At 46.1% G+C, this 26,941-nt stretch overlaps 1 protein-coding gene across 1 annotated transcript; it reads left to right on the top strand.

The window, feature by feature from the left end:
• Positions 1-997: 997 nt before the first annotated feature.
• LOC119434549 (protein obstructor-E) lies at positions 998-26,653 on the top strand. The gene is made up of 5 exons (XM_037701689.2): positions 998-1,277; positions 14,660-14,851; positions 18,417-18,605; positions 23,442-23,655; positions 26,433-26,653. The coding sequence occupies exons 1-5, from the start codon at positions 1,232-1,234 to the stop codon at positions 26,500-26,502; spliced, it is 711 nt and encodes a 236-aa protein (XP_037557617.1). The 5' UTR covers positions 998-1,231; the 3' UTR covers positions 26,503-26,653.
• Positions 26,654-26,941: the final 288 nt, after the last annotated feature.

The raw sequence follows: 26,941 nt of genomic DNA, 5'->3' as shown, positions 1-26,941 counted from the left end.
TTCTCATCTTCACTTCGTCAGCCACACCAGAGATCACTCTCATTTTCAGGCGGCGCTGTTGTGCACATCTTATAGCGAGTGCATAATGCTGACGTGCGTAAACAACAGTCGGTAAAAAAAGAGGGAGTGCAAATTTCGCTTTTTGGACAATGTGACGACAGCCCTAATGTGTAAAATCGACGCTGTTTACAGGACAGGTACCCGCCGCCGTTGGGCCACCTCTGCCATTTGTCAAACAGGTGCTTTCTGTGCCAATTTCTATATATCTCTCACTTCTTCTTCTTCTTCTTGCTTACAAGCAGTTGAAGAGCACATATATACTTGACACATAGCTTCACAAGATGCAAAGGCAGGCCTATATTGTAAAAGAGTGTATCTCTCTGTCATTCCTAGTGTAAGGCTACAGTGCTCTCTTATATTGTTATTACAAATTTCGCTTTTAAGAAGAAGAAGAATTTCATTTATCCATTCACGAAAATAAAAGCACAGTTACAGGATATACAGAAGGAGGTCCCAAAGCTCAAGGCTGCAAGGGGACCTCCTGTTCTAATCATTAAGAACAAAAATTAGGTTAGAACAATAATTAGGTCAGCTACACCTTGCCAGTTTAAGAAAGGCAAATGAAGTTTATAGAAAGTCAATTTACGGTGACTTTCCGTAGTTGTCAGATCGCTTTGCACATTTTGTACCGTCTACATCGAGCATAAAGTGAAAGCGTGCGATTGCAAATAGTAAACGCGCTGATGCGCGTCACCACGAGCGCGCCAGGGCGCAGTTCCTGTCCCGCTATCCAATTGACGGACGATCAGCGGCCGCAGAGCCGGCAGGCCCGTTCATCGTCGCGAGCGAGATCGCGCGCACCAAGCCTCCACCGAAAGCGCTTTCCCTTTGGCTGTTGACCGTCGTGACATGCGCCGGGAGTTCCGTGCCGGCATGCCGGTCGCGTGGCTGTGTGGTGGCTGGCCGCCGCAGGTGCCCATATCCGTCGCCGACCTGCTTGGCCGCGAGCCTCTCTCAGCACCCGCACGGAAAAGCTGCGCATGATTCGCGGTGGAGGTGATGGGGGAAGGAAGGTCCCCGTCGTGACCCCCGAGGGTCACGCAAACGCGCCACCGTACGTGACCCAGATTCGGAGAGAGCGAGCCCTCCTACAGTTCTTGAGGAGTCGCCGCTCAGCCGCCGCATTACCATAGCGAGAGTGAAAGCCGACCGGATCACAGCTACTCCGGAGATGCTCTTCTACGCAGTGCTCATCTTCGTCGGCCTCTTGGGCCTCGGTGAGTCTCCGCCGTCGCGGCGGCGATCGTGCGCGTTGGTCACTGTAGCTCGGCCGGCACGCGGAGGGCCCACCTTTTTTTGGCTGGGGGCTTTCCGCTGTCTTCACTGCGCCTTTTGCTGCTCGCGGCTCTTTGAAAGCCCGAGGTTTTTCGATCAGGAGGGAGCACGGCACCGAACAGCGGCTGTCGCTTTCGTGCACCGTAGGGTACCTGTGTCCGTGTTTCGTTTTCAGTTTCGTTTATCTCATTTCGAAGTATTTATTCTCCCTGGGTTCACGCGGCGCTGAGAGCCAAGGTGACGTGATAAATTGTCGCCGTTTGACCTTAGTCTCGTGAAAAGCGAGCATAGCGAACGCGCATTCTCGCGTTGGATCAAAAAAGAACCCGCCTTCGCTTTGATTGTTAGATGTGTTTAGCAGACGTCCGTAATTTCTATATGGGGCACTTGGCAGTAACACTTGCCCTCCTTCCACGGGCTCACAAGACCGCCTACAAGTCATGCGTATTTTATCAAGAAGTACTGAAAAACACTCTAAGAAAAGTACAATGCGGGCTGTATTTTCGAGTGCTTACATTTTTTCAGATGATATACATATAAACGCCCCTTATGTATAAGGTTCTAGGTAATATAAACACCTCTTATGTCTAGGGCTCTAGGTAGATCATCTGCAAAAAAAAAAAAAAGTGCAGTAATAGCCACAGTTTCTTCGCTCTTCGGTAATATATGTCATGCTGAAACACTACATTGCGCTGTAGTCAGTTCATTATGTTGGTTCAGCAAAATCTGATCTATTATTATGGAACTCAGAAGAAGGCGGGACCCAAGCGGGCCTGTGACGTTTGTGTCCTTCTTTCTTTTCGGGTCCTATTTAGTAACATCATTTGATAAACCGATGTAAAACGTATGCACACATGTTTCCGTAAACACTTTCTTGCTGTTTCTGAATCGTTTATTTTAAAAATTTTGAACATTAGGTGAGGGATCGTACGATATTGTGCGATCGTGCATGTAAAAGGCAATAGCATAACTAGGAAAATCAAGGTCGAGCTTTGCGTGAAAGTTGTCTGGGAGCCTGTATCCCATACACTTGGTACGAAGCATTCGACAACAGCCTCCATTGAGTGATCTCTGTTGTTTACCGACTTCAAGTCGCAAATCAGACCTCTCCTCCAAAAGTGGTTTGCTTATATGCTGCACAACATTGTAAACGTGACTTATCCCATTGTTCTTCTCGTTCTATTATACGAGTTATATTTTTAACTAGACTAATTATGTTTACTTAACCAAATAACAGCTTCTGTAAGTTTTATGTGGTGCTATTACCAGATTAAGCCGACGTTCGTACAGTCCCTCTGGGCGAAAATTAGAAAGTTATTTGCGTACAGGTAAGTGGCAGTTAATCGTATATATTATGTGCCCTATCCACAGAGAGATAAAAACATGTTAATTTTTATCTAGCCTGATTGTATGAAGATCGATTTATCCTTCTTAACCTCCTTATATAAAAGTGACGCTTGATTGATAGCGTATTATCGTGTGTGAAGGCAACCGTTCGAATAAGCGAAGCAGTCAGTACGAACTTGCTTATTACAGGTGAAACCACAGTTGTATAATTCACTGCGTACTCGATTTACACGTATTGATGCACACGCAGAGCGCATATATCCCCTTCAATCAAGGTACACACATTCGCGTAAGCGATTTGTTTTTGCCAGCTCTGTCCAGTAGTGGCAAGAAAAATAAAGCTGAGCTGCGGGTGAATTGAACACTATACTTACCAATATGACAGCAGTTCACTTTAGTCTGCACAGTATTGCTACACAAAACCAGTTTACTAAAAGCACTACCATGTTTGACAGGACGTTCGACGTGCTCTGTTCCGTCAGCAATAGTGTTGGAACAGTTTTTCCTTGCCTGCAACCAATAATTAACGTGTGCAAGTAATTTTAGCCGGTGATTCATCTTTTTATGAAGAAAAAACGAAGTGACATGACTGACCTCCGGATTAATTTTGACCACCTGGGGTTCTTTAGCGTGCGTTGTAGTGCACGTTAAAGAACCCCAGGCGGTCAAAATTAATCCGAAGCCCTCCACTATGGCGTGCCTCATAATCAGAACTGGTTTTAGCTCGTAAAACGGCAGAAAGAAAAGAAGAACATTTAATCACTCTGTAACTGCGAATACTCACTAGAATATGCACAAGGAGCATCCTATACAATCTGGATTTTCGTCCACTTGAGTCTGCAGCGCCTTGGATTTTATCTAAAGTGCGATGCATAACCTAAACACTTTATTGTCGGTGCATCATAATTCGCGACTGAACGGGATATTGCTGAAATGAAATTGGCTGTTTCCGTTGACGTGGATAAAACGAAATCCCGGTCAACGTATACTGACTTCCACACAGCGAGAAAAGACCATATTTTGAGCACGCAGCGCGATAGCCGATTTTGCTGGATTGCGGTCGCCAGTTGCCAATTTATCAGAAGTCACTCGTTGCCAATTTTATCAGTCAGCCGTCTCGCTTTCAGTGTGCCGATGTGGGCGGGGCAGCGCTGTTCGAAGTTTGCGCCTTCTCCTCACCCCACCGCAGCACAACCGCCGGCAATATGGTCGTTTATACTCAATGTAATAAAAGACACGACACATCCGTGACCCCTGACACCGGGCTCGTCCGTTGTCTTTTGATGCGCAAGCTGTGTAGGGTGGGAGATGCCATATACGCGCTGTTAGTTACTTCTGTGCTTCAATGCATAAAAGTACGTTTTGTTAAGAAAGTAACTGGAACGCCGATGCATTTCTCGGCAAAGTTCGGGAATTATTATCTCGAAACTGGCGTCATCCTGAGAATTCGTTCCAAGTCAATCCGCCCTACGAACTCCACGGCTACAATTTGCAAATTGCAATATGGGCCGGGCCATAAGGCATTTAGTTAAAACCTTAATTAGTAATTTTTTTGTTAATCAGTCGATTATGCGTTTCAATTTTTTGTGCACCGAATGTCCGCCTCTTCGAGCAGACCAGCCCAAGAACTAGAATTGCGCCATCTGCCACAGGCAACCTATAAAAATTTTTGATAGTGTTCGCTGAAAAACCCGGTATATTAGAATGACTGATTGCGTGTTCACTATTCAAACATAAGACGCCTCGCTGTTTTCTTTTTTTATTATTATTATTATTATTATGCAGTGGAACACTGTGACACCGCTCTATAGCCATCGCGGCCATTCTGTGTTTCTTTATGAGACGACTAGGGGTTGTTAGTGCAGCCTATATGCGAGATTGCGCAGGAGCCATTGTCTCACGCTTCGGTCGCAGTGTGGCAGCTCTTGCCCGCATCGCGTGCTCCTTTGTGAGCACGGACGCGAGCTCGGACGACGCCGCGGCCTATCTGGCGCTCCCAGCCACATGAAACGCCACGCTCTCAGCCAGCTCGAGGTCGATGCACAGATCGTTGTTGATGTATGGCCAAGCTAAACCGAATGTGCTTGCGATGCAAGGAATGTTGAACAAGCACAAGAAAAAGAAAAAAGACAGTCAAGTTTGCACATCTTCAGGACGCTATTTTTTGTATACATGCAGAAGCTTGTCATGTATTCTGTGAAAGGAAAGCAAACAAAACTATGTTGTTATATAGCCCGCGAAAGTGACTGCGTTTGATCGTCGTTCGCGTTTTCGTTATGACACATATCCATACCAGCTCGATCCTGATATCGTTAAAACTTAATTAGTCAATTCTGGTTTCCATGTACCACAACGGTGTAGACATCTAGCAAGGTCGAAAAACAACACATGCAGATTATGAAAGGGCAAGTTAGCATCCACAAGACTGTAGAACGGAGCTACAACGGAAACCTAAGCGCATTACTTAGAAGGAAAGCTTCACAGGTGAAGAAAAATTCGTCCTGGTACGCTGGCCCAGCTAGGCACTAGGGCGAATTAATTTTCTGTAGTGGCGCCGGGATCTACAGTTCACTATACCGTAGATATATATTTGACCGAAGTTAACTCCGGATGAGATGAGACCGCGGTCTTTTACTTATGCTTGGGAAAGTAACGCTATTTCTGCGCAGTCGATCTAAGCGGTGTGGCTTCGGCCTACCTGTTGTCTTCTTATTTTTTTCGTTTACTGTTTTTTTCCCCCTTCCTGCAGCCATTGGACAGTGCGCGATTTCCGCCAGTAAGAGGCCGAATTCACAAAGCTGGTTTAATTCTTGAAAATTGTGCCTCATTGGCTACTCGCTTTCGCTAGTATTTTCGCTATCACGACTGACGGGCGACTGTATTGACATTCGTCAATTCCTCAGTATATTTCAATCATTCACTGCGTTCTGGATACAGGCGAATAATTTTAAGCGTCTCGCGCACTTTAGGAACATCAAGCACCATGGATTCGCAAAGCTTTTCTTTCGTAAGTTCGCTTTGCCATTGGCTGGCCGCCTTCGATAATGATATGTCTGGTATCCAGATTGGCTAAAATTATTTCTTACGAAAAATTCAAGCTTAAGAAGTTTTTGTCAATTTGGGCCCTGATGTTCATGCGAAGGGACGACGAGGTGTTGTGCATCAGGGCCCGAATTCACAAAGACTTCTTACGCTAAAATTGTTCGTTAGAAAGAATTTCAGCCAATCCGGATGCAAGACATACTATTATATAAGGCGGCCAGCCAATGGCAAAGAGCACTTACAAAAGAAAAGCTTTGTGAATCTGGTCCCAGATACGGAATGCCGCTGTGAAATATTGGTTGTATAGGTCATGTTGCAAAAAGCTACACTTCCTCAATCTTTTCCCCTCAGCTATTATTTGAAAACGCGATCCCGAATTCTGTGTTTTACATGACGCAGTAACTCTGTGTAAACACTTGGGTGGTGTTGGGGTGCAGCTTTTTATGGCCTTATACATACGACACGAAATGCGGCGTATGAAATGCAGTCAGCCGCAATGTTTGGCATTATACTTCCACACATCCCACATACGTAGCTCAAGACTGCCGTGGGAGCATTGCGGATATTCGTGCTATGTATGTCAGTGTTCTAACTATTCCTTCTGCGAAGGCGACCGTGGCCACACGTATTTCACTGTCTGGCGGAGCTTAGGGAGAAAAAAAAAATGAGCGAACTCTTCGAGGCCCGTTTTCGCGCGCAGTTTATACCATTGCACATCTGGCAAGAGCTAAAGAAGTGGGTGGCGCAGCAGTGCGGGTGGTGACACGAGCGCTTTCTTCGTGGATGTGCAACAAAACGAATTTGTATCGTCTTATGCGTACTTTTGTCGCCGCTTCCTTCGCAGAGAGAAAAAAAGAACGCAACTTAGCATCTGGGTCATCCACACACGCATTTCCTGAAAGCTCATGTCGAAACGACGCTTCCCTCGTTCGTGCACGCAGGTCGGGGGCTTTGTACCCAAGTTCATTTACGATGCACGCGCCGCGGAATTTAACGCTGCGGTTACATGCTGCATACTCGCGGACACCTTGGTAGTGTACGTGTACGCGCTGTCGGCGGTGTTCGAGAAACAAATTTCTGCAGTCGTCTTCGCGCACACGTAATCCGCGAACGGTAGAGGAATGTCGGGAACAAACAACATATGTGTGGTGCCTATATATGAGAATACGTGACGTCAACACGCGTTCGCTCCGGCATGCGTCAGGTAACGTCACCGGAATATCGCTGTTTCGTTTGTTAAATACCGGAGGAGTACACAATTAGAGGCACGACTCATCTTTGCCTGTTTCCAAGACGCGAACCCGAACGATCGTGTACTTCACCAGCTTGCTCCTCGTTGCCCTGATCGCCTTCCAGGCGCCTGTAACTCGTCGTGTTGCTTATTAGACGTCATGCCGTGGACGTACAGGTGCCCACAGTGAACGAATATATATATATATATATATATATATATATATATAAATCGAGGTGCCGTTCGGCAGCTAAGTTGAGCCCCAATTCATTCCGTGTGTGACCGAGAAAAGGTCTGCGCGCGGAGGCGGCTGTCTTTGGTATAGGCGCTTGCTATTCGCGCGCCTGAGCGGGATCCACTCGGCACCGCAGCGAGACCGCTGATCCTTGAGTAATGACGTTCTGTACCGTTGGCGGCTTCGTCGCGGAATGCAGTCCTCATTACTGGATCCAAGGTTCGCAGCGCATATGTGGCCTCGCCCACGTAGTAGTACATGGATTTCGTCTCTTCTGCCTCGTGACCGGTCTGGTCCGCTTTTTATCGATGCGATGCATCGAAGACGGAGTGCGGGATGAATTCAAGGTTGCGCGCGCCTCTTGCGATCGCCTGTCCACGCGTGTCACTGCGACGGGGAAAACTCGTTCCGAAACTTGCTCAGAATTAAATGAGGCAAAATCACAGCTGACTTCACGCAATGCGGTGCGCTTCTCTCTCGTACACGTACCCGTCGGGCCCGCTATTCAATTATTACATCGCAGCGGCCACGACGTGACGCGCGAGAGATATGACGAAGAACAGAGCGGTTGGCACATATATAGATGGACTTGCGTCGTCGACATCATGTATGGGTCCATTATACAGTTAAGGGGAAAAGTACCCTGAGCGAGTAAGAGAAGAGAAATAAAGAGAACGAGAAAGAAACGGGGCGAGAAATTCCAACAGTGTTGTAGTACCAGCTGTTAGCAGTGGCTATGATGTTGTCTAAATGCATAATGAATATTGTTAAGTCAGGCGAAGACGATGAGAAGCACAAGAAAGTGATAGTACGAGCGCAAAAATTAGCATCTCTAATGGTGTCATCACGTCGGAGGGGTGGCCTGTATGTTCCGTTATTCTTTAAAATTATCAAGCGCCGAACGGAAGCAAGGACTGTATGTTATTGCATCCCCGAACCAAGCAGCATGGCATACCAACTTTCCATATCGCCTTAGAACTGTTCGGTGAGGTGCATTCCACCTGCGAGCTGCTGCTGTCCAAAGAGCTATAAGCCTCTTCACCCAAATCAGTTAATCAATTCTTTCAGCGCGTGAACCGACTAGGGCAAGGTTTTGTACTGGAAGCGAACTCTATACATTGACACAAATCGTTTCTAATGGTACTTCCAGCGACAAACGTTATTTGCTCAAATAATGGATCTCGTGCCGTTACACAGCAAAGTGCAGACGACAGTGTATCTCTCCAGTTTTTACCAAAATCGTACATAAAATGGAATACTCGTTGTTGCGTGGAGCCATTCGATTTTTGATGAACGCGACGGTTATACAATCGCGCGTGAGCGCTGTATGTGTTGCGAGAACGTGTCTCGTGGCAATCATCTTGCATAAGATACGAGAAGCCTGTCAAGGTGACATGACGCGTTGATTTAACAATGAATTGCGCGTCTATCTGGACGGGAGAGATTTGGTTGGAGGAAAGGAAAGAGGTGTATGCGAATATTGGCAACTGTAGAAGGGAACTCCTGACGGCTAAACTGACAACGAGAGCTGACGGGGCGGGTCGTTGAAAGAGATCACGCGTATAGTGAATACTTGAAACATAAGCGTAGTGGCAAAGGGTCACCATAGCGTTGTGCTCTGTGAGGAGTGTTTCCTAGGTTCGAGTGGGCCACACCATCCGCCGGATAGCGGCCGTATAAATCTATTCGTGTTTTGCCGCCGTCGTTCAGCGGGCAATCGTCAGCGTCTGCGGCGAACACGTACGCTTAGGTTAACAACGCCTTTTATTAGCCCAGCTGTCCTGCGCTACTGCGACAGGCAGGGACAGCTAGATGCTGCTCAAGTGCGGAGGTATATTATTGTATAGCATATGTGTATAAGGTATACCCCACGCGTGGGCGGTACCACTTGGTTGGCGACGTGGGCGAAGCTTTTCGGCCGAGTTGTTGCATATTTGAATGCAAGCTCTATAGACGACGAGGGCAAAAACGAAAGAGGTTGTACACGTGCACACACACTGAAGCGACGAGCGTTACTTGCTCCTTCGCGGTGCGCAGCCTTGGTTTCTCAGCTCTGCGTCGATTCTCTTGGCAAGTTCTCAATACGCCGAGCGTCGCCGCTGCCTGGCGAGGTCGCGTAGTGAAGTTTCGTTTCCCGCGCCAAAAGTGCGACCCCCCCCCCTCCCCCTCAGTACTCAGTTGTGGGATTGTCTGCGTACGGCGCCCAGAGCACAGTGAGATAAGTTGGCCCTTAGTTCTCGCTCTCAGCTCCCATGAGTGTGCGCAGATTCTCGCCATTTGCGCTCGCGCGGCACACGTCATGCAAGAAGCGCGCGATGCAAGAATTAGGAGATAGAGAGGGAGTGTCTGTGTGTGTGTTTCTTGCAGAACAGCGGGAAGAGACTACCGAGTGTTGGCGTGGTCTCGTCAACTGCATAGCGACTGCGTATACAAGGGCCACAATTAGTGCTAACTGTCGGATAATTGAAGTGAAGTAGGAGAGAGCCACATAAAAATAATGCTTAACCTTGTAACCTGCTAGCGCAGTCGCTTCGTAGACGCGACGACCCTTGAGACGACCCATGTACCTACACTCACCTGTGTAGGTACATCAATAAACGGAGAAATCATATATAGTATACAGACGTGAACGCGGTATTGTAAGCGCTAACGTAACGTATGCATAATTGCACCTAATTATACGTACTGCCTGCCAAAAAAATTAGACGCGGTAATGGCAGCACGTAATGGCTCGATATGTACAGCGGCATTTAATGCATACACCACGTGGGAAAAGGCTACGAGAGTCACGCACTCGCATGGGAGGCAGCTTATTATCTTTGGTCACCTGCAGTTAAGCCATATATGTATACCATGGACACGTTATTGCATTAATATTGACACGGAATTTCTGAGTAGCTCCAAAAGGCAACCAGGTAACCGTTTCCACAGCAGCACTTTGGTCGACGTGGACGACGTGGAGCAATGGACAAAAATTCCCACAAGTCATTTGCACGCTCAGAGAGAACGCACTCTTCCAGCCTAAGCAGATATTGAAAAACATTAACCGCTGTAGAAGATTTGACCTGCGAGTGCTTTGTACATGTTCAGTCGGCGCATCCTGCGACCGTAAGATAAAAGGCATGCACGAGACTTCTGTAAATGACCGGTCTGTATAAAAGCGGGGCTCGCCCCCTCTATACTGTGTCAGAGGTCACGAAAGGTTTGCCCAGCTCCTTCTGAGGTATAACCCTGTTGCACACGTTGTCGGCTAAATAGCCAATACACGTTTGAGCACTGAGCGGAACCGTTAAACATTGCTTGGCGTGAGGGGTCGAGTGTAAAGATGCAGAACGCTTTGCTGTACCCCTTTTCCCTGCTGAACTGCACGCGAAGCTGTTATTGCGACTAGATGCGGTGGAGAATGTCCATTCCTAATGTCGAAAATTTACAGATAAAGTCATTAGCGCTAGCATAGTGATATATGTACGGAGATATTGGACGTATTAGTGGTAACTGGTGGGGAAAGATAGAAGTGTACGGAGTAATCAGAGGGAAATTACCTCATTTATTTTGTTTTCGCTTTGAGCTGCATGGGATATACAACAGTGCGTCATTTGAGAACTGCATAGGACGCGTGATAATGAAAATCCATTTTAAAACGATAGATCCTTTGGGCCGGCGCCCCAGGAAATTACCAAATTTGTGCTGATTGGGCTTCTTCTCCATGCCTTTACCAAGGACTAAAACGTCTGCCGTTTGCAAACTACTGAATGTATCAAGATAACACTTCGTAGAAATATGGCCCGCATTTGAAGAAACATTTTGGGGAAGCTTTAAGGTTATAGGTATGTTGGTGGTGCTGTAAAAGATTTCAAATTGCCTTTAACGGCCTTTAACACATTCCTTCGATCGGTAAATAAAGTTTTAGAATTGTTGCTGTAAGCAAATGGCTAAACGTTCTCTGCTTGAAACTTTGCGTGCATACACGAAAGACCATCTGCGATTTGAATTCCTAATTTTCTAATTCAACGTTAATTAAATATTTGTGTTAGCTGATGTATACCCATGAAATCTGTTGTCTAGAATTGTTTCCCAATTGCCAAAAATAAAGCTGCAATAATGCAGACGAAGTCGTTCATCCATAGAGTATTCCTCATTAGTATTCAAGCCTGCATAGCTTCGGTAGTTTGTGTACGGCGAGAAAGTGCCCAGTGTGGTACCATAGAGCGATATCTATTAAATGAAAGATTAGCCTTCAGGCATTCGTTTTTAGGAAGGAGGAGGGAGGAAAAAAAGAGGCGAAAGGCAGAGAGGTTAACCAGGTTAAGCGTCCGGTTGGCTACTCTGCACAGGGGGGTGGGGTAAGGCGATAAAAGATTAGAAGACAAGAGAAGATTAAAAAGAAAAAGAAAAAAAAAACACACACGTCAGTCCGCACAATTCTATAGTTTTTCACGAAGTCCTGTTTCTTTTAAAAAGCGTACTAGCGCTTTTAAAGCAGTTCGTTCTGACGTCGGCTGGGACCAGGGACCAAGAATTCTGGCTTCCGTAAGGGGACGGCTGTCTATCTTGTCGAGCGTGGTTCTGAGGACTTTCCTTTGCGTACTAAAACGACGACAATCACACCGAAGATGTGCTATCGTTTTTAAGTTGCTATAGTACAGTATACTGGAATGCACTTCGTATATATGTCACATATTTTTGGAAGCTTAACTTGGAACTGACTGTCTATACGTTCATGTGCGTAGTACAAAAGTGTTCTTAAAGTAGAAAGCAGAAACCGGATGTGCGGCGCAGGATAAGCTCGCGCGCAAGCAGCCTCGGAGCGGCCATAAGCGCGCGCAAGTGAAGCGAACGTGGTACACATACGGATCCCGGCCCGCTTTTGTCAATATTTTCGAAGAGTGCTCGTGACAGCGGTGACGGAACGAAAACCAAGGAAAGTCTAACCGCGAATGAACAAAACCGTATGGCACCTTTAACAGGCTAGCGTCAGGCCTGCACATTCCCTATTTGAAGACGGTATACTGCCAACCAGCCGCGCGCCGGATCGTAAATAAGCACAAAAGCAGGAAAGCCGTGTCGTGCAAATTTTCAACCGCGTGCCAAAATCTTTTTTTTTTCCCGCCTCCTCAAGGACGAAGTCGTTTCGACGATAAACACCATCTACATTATCCGAGCTGTTATAAGATTTACTGCCTCAAGCGTACTTGCTCGCTTCACTAGATCCTTGTTCAAGGTTGCTTGTAAGAACACATTTGCGACAACATACCAGGGGCCCAATTCGAAAACCCTTTCGTCCGCTAAAAGTGCGTGATTGGCCGGTTGCCTTCGCTAATGATACGTTCGATTGTGATTATCCATCTTCTGTTCACATGAACCGATTCAACGTCCGGCCTGCTTAGTGAACCTTGACCGAGTGCAGCACCCGTTTCAGGACGGAAGCCACAGAAATGAGGCTGTATATGTTGTGTTTTTTTTTTCTTCTGCACCAAATTTCAAATAGTTCGATTCTTACCCTTGATCTAAATTACTCGATGAGGCCGCCATTACTTCTACGAGAAATTGAAACATTTAATTGAATAATTACCCTAATTATGCTAATAAACGTTTTAATTAATTACTTTGCGGCTTACTTTACGAATTATAGCCGGTGAGTTCGCAAGGTGATACCACTTGGAACGAATTCTCAGGACTGCACTAATTTCGAGATATTAATTTTCAAAGTGCATTTAGATTTCTCGTAGAAGTAAAGGCCTACTCATCGAGGGTGAGAATTGTGTGGTCACAGGCAATTTTTAAAAAAAATGGTGCAGTTACAAAAAAAAAAAACACCCTGTAGTTGAATTTGGATCACATTTCATAATGAAGGTGCTCTGGCCTTTGCTTTCATTGTACGGCTCGGGCATTAGTGCAGATTGATCGTACGGTGTAATACGACCGCCAACGCGACCATGGATCGAACCTGTGACCTTGTGCCAGCCAGCGTTTGCACCGGTGTTTGAAACACGCCGACAGTCGCGCACCTTATACGCATCACCGGCTTGTCTGTGCCTATACGTTTCTCGCGCCATTAAACGAACGCGACATTTTCAACGCGTGAGGAACAAAGCACACCAGACTCCTTTTCTTTATCTATTTTTCTTTTTTGTGGGAAGCCTGTCTTTTTCTGGCTCGCGTGCTACACAACACTTCTGGCAGGTTCTTACTTATTTCCCTCGCACGCCTGTGTGCCTTGGCGCTGACACAAGGTATGAAATATAGGTTACACTAGCTTTCATACAAACCGGTGACACAGAGGACTCTCTGGAGGCTGTTATCAAAACCATTTAGGTGAAAATAAGAATAACATGGGTGGTGAATTACGTTTTGTCCCAAAACTGCTGCAGCCTGACGCAACGATGGTATGCACTTGAACGGAAATCCGTTTGTGCTCAATTCTGTTGGGATAAAACCTGTTGGGGGATTCGTGGTAAGCAGACTCGCTTGGCGCCAGAACGCAAACCAAGCGGTGAGGTGCACTTCCTGCTCTTTATTTTTCTTGATTAAGCTAAGAAGCAGATATAGGAACGAAGCTGCCCATTTGAACCACCACAAAAGGACACCGAGAAAAAGAAAAGGAAAGAAAAAGAAACTGACTTTTAAAGTTCTATATGAGAACTATCTTGAACTAAGGAACAGCGCAAAAGACGAGGACGCAGAAGAGGCGCACAACAGCCACACGTAGCGCTGCTAACAACTCAGATTGTAAACCTCGAAGCAGGCGTTCATGGTCCGAAAAAAAAAAAAAAAAACTTACTGAGAAAATGAAGTTCTTCATAATTTTCTCAATAAGGTTGTTGTTTTTTTTTTTGTTTTTTTTTTCGGACCATGAACGCCTGCTTCGAGGTCGACAATCCAGTGCAAACACAGTGCAATAGCTGTCCCAACGACTGCCGTGTTCTATTCTAGCACAGTAAAGGAGCCCAACTTGATGAAGATGTGAGGAGTTTCGAAGAGGCACCAAGCCTAACCAATATCGCCGCCGCTATTGTCTTTTGTGCCGTAGATTCTCAGGCGTCACAGAAGTAAAGGAATTGAGTTATTGTTCTTACCCCCGCAAACATGCTGTGCCAGAAAAGACATGAGGCAGCAGGGGCGCAGCTATGAGCAAATGCCTGTTGTAAAAGTTATGTGGGCGAAGGGTTGAGTCGCTGTCTTGGGAGCTTCTTTTCTGCTATCGAATATGACTTGGTTGGCAGTGTGTACGTAAAATGAAATTTCCGAATGGAATGCCAGTTGGGACGGGTTTTTATTTTGTCGTGTAGACCATGTTAGTGGGGGGTCGGCGTACAGTACGAGTTCGGTAATCGGCATACACATTTGATTTGCGACGATGATGCAATGCGCGGCACAGGAAAAGGACGTGCGAGGTCAGTCTTATTTTCGTGCTCCTATGTCCGCAAGACACGCACTAACGTTGTGCGATCGCTCCGTCCGCTCCTCAGGTCGGTGCCAGTGCACGACCAACGGCTACTTCCCGCACGAGACACAGTGCGACAGCTACTACGAGTGCAAGAATGGCACGGTGGTGCAAGGTTTCTGCCCCGACGGGCTGGTCTTCAATGACGAGGCCAGCTACAAGCATCTGCGCTGCGACCTTCCGTTCGACATCAACTGCCAGAACCGGCCATACATGCGTAAGTCTAAGCAAAGATACCCGAGCATCCCTTGGGCCGAGCCTTGCACTGATCCTCACCCGTGAGACGCCCGCAAAACATATGTATTCCCGAGGCGAGGCCTGCTGACCGGCCGTCAGGCCAGCGAGTGAAAGGAGCTTGCTGGATAGGCTCGAATTGTCGAGGAAATTCCCTGTCCCCGCCCACCCATGGCGATCCCCCAGCGTTGCGCAGGCCATGCATGTTCGCTCCCCATCCGTTCCCTCTTTTACCTGTGCATGCTTTGCCCTCGCTTCCTACAGTCATAAGATAGAGGGAAATCGGGAAGGGTAACCAGAATGGATGTGTGGTTGTCTACCCTGTACTGAGGAAAAGAGAAAAGAAAATGACGAGAAAGGAAACTTCGTGTCCGATAGCTTTGAAAGCACTCTCGTGTCTTTATTTTTCTTTCTTAATAAGTCATCCGGACTGCGTCACAGACTGTGAACATTGTCGGGCACCTCACTGCGTATGTGAGGACAGTTACTACGAATCTAATATGATGGATACATGTCCACGGAACGTGGTAGTCGCTTAAGAGAGTACTGACAAAAATCTTTTGTCTTGATTCGTTTAATTTAATTGATAGCCGCTCAACCCATTAATTACAGTACTGTCTCTCTTACCTCGATAGCGCTTCAGTTAATTAATTACATCATTATTTAATGCGACGAATTCAAAGCTTACGCTTTGCAGTGCGGCTTCGGGTTTGAAGCAGGCTTCCTCGTTGCATAACGGAAATCGTAGGTAGTGGTCACGTAATATTGCAAACCATTGACGCATGGGTCAGCCAGCTCGGTGCGCCGGTCGCACGGCACACTGCGACCACTGAAGGCAAATGAGTAATCTTATTTATGTTGTGAGAAGATACTAACCAGGTGTCTGACCTTTGAGCCTGTGCCCTTTGACAACAAAAATGAGGACAATCCACTTTCTCATGCCGACGTAATCTAACATCAAGAAACCTCATGTTCGTGTAAAGATGTAAATCAGTAAGTCTGAAGCCCGACGAGGAATGCGCGAATGCTTTCAAATGTCAAAGGTAAACGCGCAAAAGTAAATCAAGGCAGAACAAACGATGTGGCTGCTTCCGTGCTGGGCGAAGGAAGTGGGAAGTGGCCGTTGGTCCCTGTAAGCAAGATGCACGTTTATTCTACCTGCCTGTACAGATAACGTGTTTTTTTTTTTGTATTTCATTAGCTAGCTACAGTTGTCCACGATAGCCTTCGCTGCCTGCAGGCCGTGCAGTGATTTAGTGTGACGCATTCAGATTCAACAATTTCATCGCTTTCACAGTCGACGCTTAGTAAGCATCTAGTGAACAGGTATAACATTGTCCTGCAGGAAAGGAAAAGAAAATGGGTATTGTCCACATATCAGACAGAAGCTTGAGCCTCAATCAAGGAAATATATAATATGTACGGCGCAACGAAATGATGCCGCAGTGCAGAAATGTACACAATATTACGACCTGCAATTAACAGTAAAAGAAACCATTCAGCCTCACGAGCAACGACTGTAGGCTTTTAATAACAGTGTATTTCGTGTATGTTTTAGCCTTTCATAAACGTTCGCTATTGGCTACGTTTCATATCGTCGACGCGTGAACGCACGTAATCTTGACTGGGAATGCTATTTCAAGAAGCTGTGTCCCATATCGAAAGCTAGGCGAGTTGGCATGGAAGCATGATGTAATTGTACTGTTATCTCAAGCTACACCGCGCTGTTACTGTGATCGATTTGCATCGAGATGAATGTTGTGATGCGACCGAATACTGTCAGGGTTGGGTAACCGTCAACCCATCGTTTGGTTTGTCGCCCGCTGTACCATGTATGCGCGTCGAGAGATTTGTTGGTTGACCTCCGTACATGATAGCGTTTTTTAACAGGCTGCCTGGTTGAAGGTGCTTTCAACGAGTTACTGAGTTTTGAGTCTATCCGCTGTGCCAGCATTCGTACAGATGCTCGTGTTTTGTGCCTATATATATATATGACGCCGGCAAAAAGCAACAGCGCACTGCGAAAAGTGAATGCTGAGCTTATCTAGCACCAGAACTTTAGTTTTGGCAAAACTATCAAAGCCCTTAGGTTAAAAAAAAAGCATTGCGCGCCGTGCGTTATGTCCATCACAGGCATGTCCAGCGCTTAGATTTGCACTGGGATATGAATGCATATATGGCTAAGGTGATGCTAAACTGGTTGAGTTGGTTCCTAACTGTACAAATGCGACAGCTGACAAAGCAATTAAACAAGAAACTACGGAAAACAGAGAAATGGTTAAGAGAAACATTAGCGTATAATAGTGACGGATTCCCTTATCCAGTGCAATTATTGAATTCATTCAAACAGTTTTCTTAAGAACAAAAATCGCTGATAGTGCAAAAAAAATATGACAAGCACTAGCGGTAATAATATACCCTTGCAAAGGCATCGTGGAAAAGCCCATATATCCCATAACTATCCTCCAATAACCCAATATGACCCCGGGGAACATACGAATCTATATATATATATATATATATATATATATATATATATATATATATATATATATATATATATAGGCTCGCATTGCTTTTTTTTTTCCTCGTCGTCTTTTTGTTGACGTCTTGCGATGTAGTATACACAACAGTTGCACAGACGAAAGGACGGCATGTATTATTATTGCCTGCTTTTTATTTCTTGTATCATTACTCGGGGGGTGCCTGACATTGCTAAAAAAAAAAAACATACCGGGAATGTTCACTTTGAAGAAAAGAGCACAAAAACAAAAAGGGAAGCGTGCGCGTAAACAAGTTGGTGAACGTGGGCCCACAAGCCGATTCTTCGGGCTAATTGCCAGAGAACTCGGCACCCAGTGCGCGCTTGCAGAAACTCAGCGCGGAAAACCCTGAGCGGCGAAGGTCTTCGGGGGCATTTACTATACAGTGAACGCAGTCCTACGAGTAACGAAGCACAGAGGTCTCAGTGGTCACGGATGCCAAGCGCACGTCCAAGCCAAGATATGATCTCCCCGTGCATGTTCGGGGTGAACGGTGAAGAAACAAAAGGACACGAGAGTGGTACGCATCTGCTACACGAAGAAACCAGAATCACCCGGTATAAAGCGTGCGAATTAAATTATTATAAAAGCAATGCTACTTAGCTCGCTTCTTGTTTGCCGGCTCGCGCTGGTGAAAGGAAAGGGGAAGGTGCGTGTGGGAGAAATGAATGGCACGATCGTGTTTGAACCAGTGCGGTCATTGTTTGGGGTGGGAGCAATTGGCAGTGAGCAAGAATGCACGCGTCATGGAGGAGAGGCAGAACAGGCGCCGTCAGGTAATGAATTCGGCGGCCTTGAACGCGCTGCGTGGCTTCCTTTTGTTTTGTAGCTACGAAGAAATTCTGCTTTAAGTAGGAAGGGAGAAAGGACTTCCCCTTTTCAGTGCATAGTCTGACAAGTGGGTCGCCCACGGTGGGCGAATTCTGGTGGGAGTGCGTGCATGGTTCTGGGGCTGCTCGCGTGGCTCGCCCTGAGCTTGGAGTTGCGCGTGTGTCGCTGTTGCAGAACCGGCGCAGGGCGTGGGCAACTGCCCCCGTCGCTGGGGCATGTACGCGGACGAGACCAACTGCGGCAAGTTCTACAACTGCGTGGATGGTCACGGTTTCCCCTTCGACTGCCCCGAGGGACTGGCCTTCAACGAGCGCCGCGGCATCTGCGACTGGCCCGACCTGGTAGAGCGTTGCGACGCCGAAGGTAACACATACGCATTTTGTTTCTCTTTCTCTTTCAAATTATGCACGGGCATGCTCGTCGCATTTACAGCCAAGCGCATCAATTTCAACGCACAGCTGGGATTAGTGGCGCTGAATCCGGCTAAAAGAAAATAGATTGTGCAACTACTTTCTTTACTACATAAAGACTATTCGGTCACCGTGGGGTCCAAACAGCATCCCGCGCGTGTGACGGTCCCACAAAAGTAAGAACAGCTGGCCGAGTCAGTGTGGTGATATATTTAAAACAACGCGAGATATGAAGACAAGAGACAAGGAAAAAAGCGTGACGGATCACTGACAATCAGTTAGTTTTATTTAGAAAAACGAAAATTCGCATAGACGTTTTCATTTACGCTACTTCGCGGTCAAAAAATGAAGCCAGAACGAACAAAGCTGGACACTCAAATCAAAAGTTCATTCAACAGTTTAACGTTGTGGAGAAGTCGGCGACATACCTTACTTGTTGGCAACATTTTCTATCCGCTATCAATCAATCAATCAATCAATCAATCAATCAATCAACAGTTACTGAGGGCAAAAAAACAATAGCACCGAAAACCATATACACGTGTAATCATGATTAGGGGCTACCTGAATGCGAGAGGTAATTGACGGGACGGTTGGATAACACAACTACTTTGACGAAAAAGAAGCAAAAACGTTTCGCATATTTGGTGCAAGCAAGCCGCATTATTTTTGTGCAGTTCATCAGAGGAGTGGACCTGTAAAAACGGCGTCTTAAGTGAGCCTCAGGACGATATCCTCATTCACAGAAAGACTATCCCGCCACGCCACACGAGATCTCATTCTGCCGCGTGGTTTAGACTTCTCAGGCGGCCTAACCGTTAGGCGGATGAGGCGATGCGGAGGCTCCGTGTGAGGGGGTATACGACGCCTCCATGGACCATTTGATCGAGCCTATCCGTACTGCACAGTAGAGCACTGCACGGGCTCGGGCTTACCCGAAAGCCCCACGGGCCCGGCCGGGCCGGGCCGGGCCGGGTAGAACAGTTTTTTCACGGGCTCGGGCCGGGCTCGGGCACGGCGTGTGCTTTTTGACCCGGGCCCGGGCCGGGCTCGGGCTTTCTGGTGGTGTGCGTGTAACGTGCAGCAGTTATTCTCGGGCGTCTCAACTCTGAAAAACATTATTTTTCGGTCTCGAGCCGGGTTCGGGCCGGTTTCGAGTCGGGCTCGGGCCGGGCTCGGGCCTAAGGTAAAGAGGTGGCGGGCCGGGCCAGGCGGGTAAAGTAGATTATTTCCGGGCCCAGGCCGTGCCCGGGTCTCGCCATAAAAGTTTTGATCGGGCTCGGCCGGGCAGCCCAACTTAAAAACTGGCCCGGGCCAGGCCCGGGCTGAAAAAAATCGGCCTGAGCAATGCTCTACTGCACAGCTCCTGAATCAAGTGTCACCGTTGAACAACTGACTGCCGGAATAGTGTAATGATTGTATTCAATGCTATTCCTTTTCGCGCTTCGTCAGTGGTCCGAGCGCCATTCCACCCACTTTATCAACGGTATTGGCCAGCCGTGAACGGTGGATGATAAGAAAGTAATAGAATCGAGCGGAAGGAATCCTTAGATTATACCGAGTCTGTTGTGGTTATTCCAGGTGCCATATGTTGTGAGGATTATTTCCCTCCGATTCTATTAATTTCTTATCCGCCGTTCCACCGAGTGGCCGATCACGGCAATAGCAGGGGCATGGCTTAGTGCGAACCAGTGGCGAAGGGAAAAACTATTGGAAAACGCAAAGAATCGTTACAAAATGCGGCACCTTGCCTCAGAGGTGTTCGACGTTGCCACCTGAAATCAGTGTGCCTCCATATCACGAGGCTTGTGGATTAAAATTCCTGGCAGTAGGATTCCCATCATCGCGCCCTTTTGATTTACAGCGCGGAAACAGGCCTGCAGATGTACAGCCGACTGCAAAAGCTTTTGGAGCACGGAAGTCACGAAAAGTAAAATTTTCTGGCGACCTTATCGCTACGCCAGAAATTTCTTTTTTTTTCTTTGTGCCGCTTTTCTGTCGCTTTTTTAGGCTGCACCCAAAAAAAAAAAAGAATGTTTGCAAGGTAGACTGCGAAAGCTGCAAGAGAACGTGGAAATGTTGCCGCTCACTTGGCATTTGCCGCTTGCATTTGATAAACCAAAATGCACGAGCAATGCGTACCGTCTTAAGGTTTCGTACATCAGGGGCCAAATTCACAGAGCTTTTTCGCTGGTAAGTGCCGTCTGCTATCGGCCAGCCGTCTTTGCTTATAATATTGCCTACATCTCGACTGGTTGGCACCTGCTCTGACGAGCAGTTCCAGAGTAAATTATTTTTTATGTATACAGGCCCAAATTCGTAACCTCCGCTATCTATTCGTATGCAAGCAGGTGCATGGAATGTCCTGGGTAGTTGTATTCGATCCTTGCCCCATGCCTTAGCCGCAGTGATATTCATAGGTTTCGTAGTTCGCTTTGTCAAGATATATCTTATCAGCAGCCTCTGCTTTAAACGGCATTAAAAACGGCTTTTGCCGCTTTTGCAAAAAGAAAGAAAAAAGTTGAATTCTAGTCCTTGATGGAGCTTTCAGTTCTGAGTTACATTTATGTGCATTCATCTTTGAAATATTATTTCTGTAATTTAATTATTACGCTCTGACAGGGTTTTATCGTATCCAAGAACTGCGCAACATAACTCGGTTTCATTTGGCAAGTTATTAAAATGATAACGCTTTAAGCACGCCAACATTTTCAAGTTTGCTACTGGAGGGGCGGCGTGGAATGGGGTAGGCAACGAAACCTTCGACCCGATCTTCCAACTGTAAGCCCGCAACACGACTTGAACGCGCGAACGCGTCGCAGGAATTGGAATGTAGAAGTGTTACCATACGCAGTACTGATGCAGACAATCTTCTCTTATGATTATGCACCTCCTAAGAGAGTCGCCCGAAGTGTCGTATATCTTGTTGATGAGCCCAAAGTTATCTTTGGGTGTGGTTTTATAGCTACTTGAGTATATAGCCACAAACACATTTTTGTGCAAGTATACGGCCTATCGCAAAAGAGTGCCAAAGAAAGAAAGCTGGCCGTTACGAGTAACAGCCGGCTTCGTGGCGCTGGAAGTACGCTTTACACTTCCTGACATTCCACCACTGTTGATGTGTGTTTAATAATGACGGAATTTAATGCTGCATACTTGCTGTATACTTGGCGTTACAGTGTATTTGAATTCTAGTCTTTGCCTTCAGTGTTATATAAAATCAACGTTCGGCATAACAGTTCTGCAGAAGCCCGCAAGGTGGAGGAAGGTTCACGAAAGGGAAAATTGTCACGCACCTGACTTTAACATGAAGCTAGTATTTGTCGAAAATCAGCATTTGTTACTTCAGTTACTTTAGCACTTACTATCAAAACAATAGCGTTGTTGCCTTAATTTCGACACTACAGTAACGTTGTCGTGCAATAGATGGCTTTATTCTAACATCGCCTACAATTGCGTAATGTTTCTGTGCTGTTTAGGCAATGAATCACTCGTACAAAAAGATCGTGGGTGCTATAAGAGTCCTTTACTTTGTTACTATGCCGGAAATCCATAGTTAGGCCCACTTCTATATTTGGCCTGAGTCCGCGTAACCGTAGTTCGAGAGAAAAAGGTTGCGGAGACAACAAGAAGTAAGCCGCCCTAAAAATTGTAGAACATGACAAAACTGCAACGCACCTATATACGCAAAATGAACCGGGATGAACATTAATTATAATGCCGCGAGCGTCACCCACTATTCATCATTGCACATATACAGCAGTAGGTCCGACTTTGTCGATCGCCTATGAGGTGACGTTCTAGTGATAATGGTCGAGTGAAATTGAAGACACATCGGACGCCGGATTTACATGTCTTGATGCTATAAGTTCACTCATCAGAGGGCATTGCAGAGCTCAGGAGGTACCAAGTTTTGCCAAACTCTGGCCTTCCTGCATAGCGCCTCACACCTTCCATTTCCGTATTAGCATTTCAGCGACTCAGTTACAGCGACTTAGTTACAGCGATTCGGGTCTGTATGTACACTAGATCTGGACATAACAGCTACTATTAATCGCTTTTACCGGGCTTCTGTTGAAACTCTCAGGTACTTAGTATTCGACATTAAACGACAACAACCGTATCTCAGTGGTATTCGGTCATGTCAATTAATTATGCTTTGACGATTTATGAACAGCACATGCGTGCCATTATGATGACCAACCATTTGTTTCAAAAACTACGCCTCGTGTGCTCGCGTGGTTTATGATGAGAACAGCCCGGTTAGCAGTTAATTATTGGTTGGTAAAGCTTTAAAATGTACAAAATGTAGAACCATTTTCACTGCGTCCTCGCGTTCTTGTTAATTTTGACACATTCCACGAGAGCACGATTCGAATTCACTGCAAGTCAGCTTGCAGGTTTTGTGCTAAAATCTGTGTTCATTGGTTAGCTTTGGCGCGTTACACAACGACACTACAGGAAAGTCAGCTTTCAGTATCACTGTTCGTTCAACTTTGTTAAACGCTAGAGGTTCCTTTAAATCTCCAGCTTCGCATTCTTCTTACTATAGAGGGGTCCTGCAGTATTCAGGACTTCATCAGCTATCTAGTGTTAACAAGGCGTAATGGAAGAGCAAACTTGTCTGAAACTAAGTTGTAGCTCTAGAAAGCGAATACGGTTAAGTCGCGCTATACGACTTGAAACACGATATCAGATACATGAACGTGTCGCACTCTAGACGCGAACGACGAACTAGCGCTTCTTGTAATCTATGAGCGAAATACATCTGATGTCAATGTTTCTGCAGCGTACCTGGGCTTCCAGTGTCCCGAGCCGACAGCGTACGAGCTTCAGGACTTCGTGAACCCACCGTACGCGCACCCGCGCGACTGCGCCAAGCACTTTGTGTGCGTGGCCACGTACTACGGCAAGCGACTCCCTCGTCTCCTCTCCTGCGATGCCGGCACTGTCTTCAACCCCTCCACAAAAACTTGTGACGACCCCGTCAACGTGCCCGGCTGGTAGGTTGCCGTCTATCTGCTAAAGCAATAACTTTTCTGGCAATTATAACGTCTCCACAGGGAATTGTATATATGCCCCGAAGGCTTTTAAACTACGTTTATTCCTCATTTGTTTCATTCCAAGACAATCGATGCAATGGCCAAGGAAAAAAAAAGTGCATTCTTGAGGGAAAAGGTTTTTCTTTTTCTCGGTTTTTTTTTTTTTTTTTGCTTCCTGAGCATAAAAAAGCGGACAAATAAATAGGGCCAAAATTTACCCAGTATAATGAGGCGGTGTTGAGGTGAATCGTGTTAAACTGATGTATGTGTCACTTTTTTTAGTATAGACATTCCTGCCAACTATCATTTCATCTATATTATTTATGATGTCATGTGATGTGCGATATCTTCAAAGTTCATCACTTTCCTGAGAGCAAGTTTGACATTCATCGCTTGTTGTTAGATTAAAGATTCGACGTTTATGAATGAAAAGTGACAGGAAGGTCATGCAGTACCGTTACATAATGCTCTAATTCACCGCAATTCAACAAAAGCTAGCTAGCTTCAAAAGCTGAGCGAGACGTTCTGTATACTCTTTTCATGAACATTTGTGCCAGCCCGATGAACAGAATTAGCCCTTGATTTCAGGGATCACGAAGGTGCACGCTATTTACGAGACAGGCATATCTGTGGAGCGTTCTTCAATAGGTACACCGTAGTTTCATCTCCAGGCGTCAAAACAAGCGCTTAATCCTATAGTTTCATTTTAGCTTTTACCCCTCTGAATGGGCCCTTTGAATGGGCCCTCTGAATAGCTAGGTAAAATGTTGCCAGTAGCTGTTCCATACAGCTAAGTTCGCTTGTGAAGTGTCTCATCGGCCTTGGTTTAGCTTTTGGCCTCAATATATCATGGAAAGGCTCCGTAGAGAGTTTCTTGCTGCCATTGACTTCCAATTTCTCTGGAAGCATTCCTGCCATCGTTTTCGAAAGCGGGCTCTCTTGATTCATAATTAGCATTAGCAATTAGACCGGCACTTCAAACAAGTCATTTAATTGATTCACTAGACGATGACATGCGGACATTTGACATCACTCACCGCGCTGATCCAGTGGCTATGGCATTCTTCTGCTGAACACAAGATCGTGGGATGGATTTTCTGGCGCGGAAGCCGCACATAAACGGAATCATAAAAAAAAAGGTTCTTTTCCCGTGGTTTGGGTTCACGTTCAAGAACACTCAGGTGGTCAAAATTATTCCGGGGCCCCACATTACGGCGTCTTTCATGGCCCTCGAATTGTTTTGAGACGCTAAATCGCCTAAATTAGGTTACCTTCGGCATGTTACAGCACGCAAACTGCTAGCGGGTGGCGGAATGGAGTGTACTCATAGCTGGTCTTCAGCAACCGTTCAATGCATTTTAATACGCCCTGCTGTTTCACCTCGGTATCACCATGGCCAACCCGCAACATAAAATTGACGACGTAACAACGAACCGCAGAAGCTGTTCAAAAAAAAAAAAGTCAGAAATTGCAAGTTCGCAGGCAACGCACCAGCCTCTCCTCACTGAAGGAGTAAAAGAGCAGCTTTAATGTTTGCCACATGGGAATTCCAAAAGCCATAAAGTATATCTGAGCGAGTGAAAAATCTGAGGTAAATATTACACAATGGCAATGTCTTGCTGTAACCAGTGGAAACATCTCCTTTCATGGACCCCCATCTACAGTTACTTCTAGATTGATATGCTATATAATATTTTATAATATTTTGCCGGCTTTTTCACAGTTTTCTAAACAAAATTTTCGTGCTTTCTTATTTTTGCATTCCTATTCAAACCTCGCACATAACCTAAATTCGGCACATTATTCTGTTCAACAGCGTAATTAGCGTTCGCCCTACTTAGGTTTGTCCTGAAGTTGTATTTGCGAAAAAAGAAGAAAGAAAAGGCTTAAAAGTATTTTATTAGGAAAACTGCAACGTATCCACAAGTATACCTTACGACTTTTGTTTCTACTTAAGAAAGAGGCAACGGAGAAGTTCTCCCACTGCCCCTAAGATTGTAGATTACATAAATATTAGCAAACTGCGCACTTAAAGCGGCAAATATATGATAATACCTTTGTGCTGCAGGGGTTTCAGGCAGTATAATTCACAGCCGTCACTGCTCTGCCCTAAATAGGACATTAAAAATGGATTTCCTTCAGCGACTTATCTGTTTTTGTGACTGTTTTCTAATTAGGTAATGACGCCTTACTGCTTGTTTAGCCTGATGTCAGATTAGAGCACTGTCACATAGGCACTTAGTACAGCTAGTTAAAGCGTTGAATGACAGTGGCGACAACAGAACACACCGGATGACCTGGACGCCCGAAGGAATCTTATGGGCTTTGTGGCGCTTCAAACTGACCCCCACTGCAGCCATCACTCTCGCTGATCACGTGACTTCACAGGTGCCTATCTAAAACGGTCATCCACAAAACAGACCGCACTTCGTGCAAGCAGTTTTGATGCGGAAACCAACTGTCTTCCGCACATACACAAAAAAACTCATTTCTATCCAGCACGTTTACTTTGGAATTACATATGTACCAACACTGCAGTGCAGCGTGTTATTTTCTCCCTACAACTTGTAGATCGGTAAACGGTAAGGATAAACGGAACGTCACCATTATTCTAGCCGCGTAATGGCATCAGAATGCTTCTTACCGAATGGTGACAAGGGGCATAAGGCAATGCAGCTTATAAAACATAACGTGGTCCTCAAGTCTAAGCGATGACCTCTGTTAATTTTTTTTTTCAGTGAAAACTACTACGGCGCACAGGAGGACCCTTTCAACAAGCGCCAGACGCTTCGGCGCCAGGGACGATGAAAGCGAGACATTTGGCTAGATGATCTGATCGCATTTTCCCGACTCATTAAACTGTACACAACGTTCTCCCTTCAGTCACGCCCTTTTCCTGCATGTCCATGGATGCACTGTGAAGGGCTGGGAAATTCGAATAAATTGCGAATTTCATGAAGTCAAGCTGTCGTCGTTTCATTACAGCGCGTAAATTTTCACGCCCACATTGATGTCGGCCAACACTTTGTAAATGAGTATTCTCAGTGGAGTTCTAACTAAACTCTAACCGGAAAATTCGGCTCTCGCTGCGGGCACCACGTACTATTCGTACGGGTTGTAAGCAGCCGGCAAGGTAAGTCACTATAAGATCAATGTCAAGAAGCGTCCGACACTTTCTCATTGATCACTTCGTTATGCCATGACACTAGTGGAGATTGTGGCATACTCTGCAGCCTTAGCGGTCATA

The sequence above is a fragment of the Dermacentor silvarum genome, chromosome 1 (genome assembly GCF_013339745.2).
Source record: "Dermacentor silvarum isolate Dsil-2018 chromosome 1, BIME_Dsil_1.4, whole genome shotgun sequence".
In the NCBI taxonomy this organism is placed as follows: Eukaryota; Metazoa; Arthropoda; class Arachnida; order Ixodida; family Ixodidae; genus Dermacentor; species Dermacentor silvarum.
The sequence above is the reverse complement of the archived record's forward strand: the minus strand, read 5'-3'. Positions and strand labels throughout refer to the sequence as shown.